This window comes from Octopus bimaculoides, chromosome 21 (genome assembly GCF_001194135.2).
Source record: "Octopus bimaculoides isolate UCB-OBI-ISO-001 chromosome 21, ASM119413v2, whole genome shotgun sequence".
Classification (NCBI taxonomy): domain Eukaryota; kingdom Metazoa; phylum Mollusca; class Cephalopoda; order Octopoda; family Octopodidae; genus Octopus; species Octopus bimaculoides.
In genome coordinates, this window is record NC_069001.1 from 5,506,529 (window position 1) to 5,511,643 (window position 5,115).

Consider the following 5,115-nt stretch of genomic DNA (forward strand, 5'->3'; position numbering starts at 1 on the left):
CAAACGGTTGGTGGGAAAACGTTACACAGATTATTGACAGAAAAATATTACATAAACTGTCGGTAAAAAGACATGATACAAACTGCTGGTAGAAACCATCACACAAATAGCTGTAGAAAACATAGTATAAACTGCTGTGGGTAGAAAAATGGGCAAACTGCTTTTAAAAAAACATTACACTATACTCTGATTTCAAATTCTTCTGAAGATGACTTCGCTTTTCATTTGTGCAGGGTCTATAAAATATGGTCCTGTCAAGGACTGGGGTTGATGTAATTAATTAGTCCCATCCTGAAAAATTTCAGGCCCAGTGCCTATAGTTGAAAGAATTCTTTTTATTATTATTATTATTATAATTATTATTATTATCAAGGCAGCGAGCTGACAGAATCGTTAACATGCCGGGAAGAATGCTTAGCGGTATTTCGTCTGTCGCTATGTTCTGAGTTCAAATTTCACCGGGGTCGACTTTGCCTTTCATCCTTTTGAGGTTGATTAACTATGTACCAGTTTACACACTGGGGTTGCTGTAATCGACTTAATCCCTTCCTCCAAATTTGAGGCCTTGTGCTTCTAGTAGAAAGGATTATTATTATTATTATTATCATTATTATATTAAGGGTAGTGAGTTGATAGAATCATTAGCTAATCAGGCAAAATCCTTTGCAGCATTTCTTCCAGTTCATCACATTCTGAGTTCAAATTCCGCCAAGGCCGACTTTGCCTTTCATCCTTTCGAGGATCAATAAAAAAAAATGTACCAGCTGATCACTGGGGTTGATGTAATCAATTAGTAACCTCCACCCAAATTTCAGGCTTTGTAGATTTAGAAGAAAGTATGGTGGCTATTATTATTATTAGTCAGAATCAACGAAATCAATACCAGTTACTTACTGGGGTCGATATATAATTGACTAGCCTGCACCCCAAAATTTCAGGCCTTCTATCTTTAGTAGAAAGGATTATTATTATTATTATTACTACTATTAACGCAGTGCATTGGCAAAATCATTACATAATTTCGCCGGGTGAAATACTTAGTGGTATTTCATCTGCCACTATGTTCTGAGTTCAAATTCTACTGAAGTCAACTTTACCTTTCATCCTTTTGGGGCTGATAAATTAAGTACCAGTTGAGTACTGGGGTCAATGAAATCAAATATCCCCCTCCCCCAAATTTCAGGCCTTGTGCCTATAAAAGAAAGGATTATTATTATTATTATTATTATTCGGACAAAACCTTTTGTAACCTTCGTCCTGTCTTTGTCCTTACATGTTTTTGATTGATATTAGCCCTTGTGGCCAATAAAACGAATTAATTATTATTATTATTATTATTATTATTATTATTATTATTATTATTATTATTATTATTATCATCATTATTATTATTGTTGTTGTTGCTTTTGCTGTTCATTCACATTTCATGACATTTAGACCTGCCTTTTGTGAACTCAAAACAAGATGTCAACAACAGACCTAAGCTTTTTTTTTTTTTTTTCCAACTTCCACATCTTCACAGAAAACAATTTTCTCTCTTAATGTTATCAGTTGTCAAGAATTTAATATTCTATAATTGTTTGATACATTGTTTTACCTGGGAGCTACTCAAGGTGTCTGTTATTGTGAAATTCTTTTCACCCCCAAAAGCTTACCAAACACCTCCAGTAACAACAAGCACCAATTTAATTTTTAATGCCACGCATTCTTTTGATCTCAGAATCTCTCCGGGTCATGGTATTAACTAGTCTTCTCACATTCTTTTGTTACCAAAATTAGCATTGTCTGCTGCCATGATGTCACTTCGATGGCAGCTCTTTGTCTTTTTAAGTGGGGACCACTTTAAACATTATTATTATTATTTTTATCATCATTATTATTATTGTTGTTATTATTATTATCATTATTACTGTTGTTGTTGTTGTTTACATCGTTATTATAGTTAGCGTTATCGTTATCATTATTATTGTTATCATCACCATCATCATCAGCAGCATTATTATTATTGTTATTATTTTTATCCATCTTTACAATCTGAATTCAAATTCCATCAAGGTTGACTTAGCTTTACATCCTTTGGGGGGGGGGGTCAATGAAATAAATACCAGTTACACGCTGGGGTTGATGTAATCAACTAACCACTTCCCCACAAATTTCAGACTAGGGCCCCAAATTAACAACAGGCTAGAGGTTGGCAGTCAATATATTATTTAGCTACATCTGGATGCGTGTAGTTTCATTTTTGATAACATGCTCATGTATTGTTTACAACCAAAAATAAAAGAGGAAAAAAAAAAGAGAAGGGGGAAAGAAAAAGGGAAGCTGCATGTATAATACACAACTTAGAAGCAGTGCTAAGGATGTGCCAGCACACATAAGATTGAGACATGGCCGACCTCATGCATTTCTCATGAGGAATTCTGGAAGGAGCTTCATGAGACCACTGCTGAGACGCTTCCGAAAAAACAAAGGAAAGCCATTGGAAAACCAATTATATCAGTGACTTGATCAATTCCTAGGGATATCTGAAGAAGGAATTTTATTCTGAAATATCATATCAGACGATGGATGATTAAATTACAACAGTTATTATAGTCCATTGTTTGTGTCATTCAAGATATTCTATTCTTAACAGAATTGTATCAAATATCTTGAATCCAGAAGTATTGAAAGAAGATGTAATGGAACCTGCCATTGTATGGAAGATAGAATTGAAACTAGATTACTCACCTGCTAGAACTCCTGCTAAGTAGACAGCACCAATACGAAAGGATCCATGCACCATTTCCAGAGGTATACCAACCAAAACTTGTACTAACATATTAAAAAACAAGTGAACCCATCTGAAATGAGACGTGATAAAAACTGAAGTGAGCATGTATTTCATGAGAGAGAGAGAGGAGATAGAGAGAGCGTGTGTGTGTGTTTTTGAACTCGACAGCTATTTCTAGAGGCTCAGAATTACATAATAGTTTTAATGTCTATGATTAGCAAATGGAACGTGCAAAACGATGGAATTAGCTGAAGCAGATTTTTTTCTACAGATGGATATCCTACCAGATACCAACCTTCACCTGTTTCCAAGCAAGGTAATATTTCCTCATGACCAGAGACACTTTAATTCAACATTGGAAATGAAGTACCCTGCATGCATGATGGTGATAGACATTTACAACAAACATGTGAAGTCAAAACAAGGAGACAGTAGCAAACAAACACATATACATACACACACACATGCACACAGCCACACTTGGACACACACATGCATATACAAACAACAGATTTTTTTCAGTTTTTGTCTCCCGAATCCACTCACAAGGCTTTTGTTGGCCCAAAGCAATAATAGAAGACACTTAACCAAGGAGTCGTGCAGTGGGACTGAACCTCAAACCACAAGATTGAGAAGCAAGCTTCTCACTGTACAACCATATCTAAACCTTTTGCCACTCATGTGTCTAAATTCACACCCACAGCCAAATCTGTGCCTATATGGATATATTAACAAAGTTACCCTGGTGTTACCCAACACGTCCACTGAAAACTCAAGGGGAGATAACAGAGTCACTGTTAACTATTATCAAAGTACTCTGGAAGCGGACTTCATTGGAATGGTCTTTTCAATGATCTGGCAGTATATGATACATATACGCCCTGATCACAGTAACTGTCCCTCTGACGGCCATTTGTCTAAGCTTCATTATATTCTTTTCTACTGATCCCAAAAGCATGAAAGCAAAGTCGACCTCTACAGAATTTGAACTCAGAATATAAAGACAGACGAAATACCGCTAAGCATTTCGCCCAGCATGCTAACATTTCTGCCAGCTCACCACCTTTAAGCTTCATTATACTGCCACAAATGGACTACTCCCAACTCTTTTTCTCTTACACACACACACACACACACACATATCTATCAATTTATCTATCTACACACACACATACATGTGAAGTATTCTGTAGTCTGCTGGCCATTAGGATGTAAGTCCTACAGATGCATATATATATATAAATATATACATATACATATATACACATATTCATTTGTGAGCCATAGATATGCATGTCTATGAATGTTATTACAACACAATGCTGCCAGTCAAATGCAAAAACAATACATACAATATATACATATGCATATATATATATATATATATATATATATATATATATATATATATATATATATATATGCATTCATAATACATACATACATATATATATACATACGTACATACATACATACATGCATATATATATGTGTGTGTGTGTGTGTGTATATATATATATATATATATATATATATATATATGAAATGATGTGCATATGTGCACTGTGAAACTGATGCTCATAGGAATATATTCAAATATACATAATGAAATAGAGTTGTAAGGCTCCAAGATTTATGGCACAATAGAATATATTAGGTGTTTCTATATTCTCCATATACATAGACATGGAAATGAAGTCTGTATTGGTGCATGTGACTATGTATACACACACACACACACACACATGTATATATGTATGGTATTGAGTATGAAAGCTATAAAATAGACAACGGTTTATATTTGCTATGGAAATAAAATATAATGTATAGTACAGTTGTCTCTTAGAAGCTATGTGTGGTTTTATATATGGGCCTGACATTACCTGTGAGATTTACAGGTTTTTATGGTGTAACGAAATATATATATATGTATGCATGTATGTATGTATGTATGTATATGTATATATATACTGATGTAAATATATGTCTATTTCTGTGCATGTGTGTGTGTGTTTGTGTTAGTGAATGTGTATATCTCAGTATCTACATATATATATACATAATGCAGAATATAAAAAGCAGACATGGTCTCTGCAAGCTGTTTTGCAGGTAACCAAAATGATCTGAAAAAGAACACAAGCACACAATTATGTATCTATCTATCTATATATATATATATATATATATGTGGCTCGTGTGTTCTCGTCTACGTTTGTTTGCAATGTCCTGTACCCAGATATGCACCTATACATACAGGTGGATGTCGGTATGCACATACCTGTACGTATATATGCATATACTCATTTACTATTTGTTTTTATATATATATATATATATATATA

The 5,115-nt window shown here is 34.1% G+C and overlaps 1 protein-coding gene across 1 annotated transcript in view; it reads right to left on the reverse strand.

The window, feature by feature from the left end:
- The window catches only part of LOC106871942 (rhomboid-related protein 3), a 297,954-nt gene that overhangs the window by 3,574 nt on the left and 289,265 nt on the right, over positions 1 to 5,115 (reverse strand). Inside the window, exon 7 of the mRNA XM_052975292.1 lies at positions 2,731 to 2,843. Coding sequence (XP_052831252.1) covers positions 2,731 to 2,843 — 113 coding nt within the window. The remainder of the gene's footprint in view (positions 1 to 2,730; positions 2,844 to 5,115) is intronic.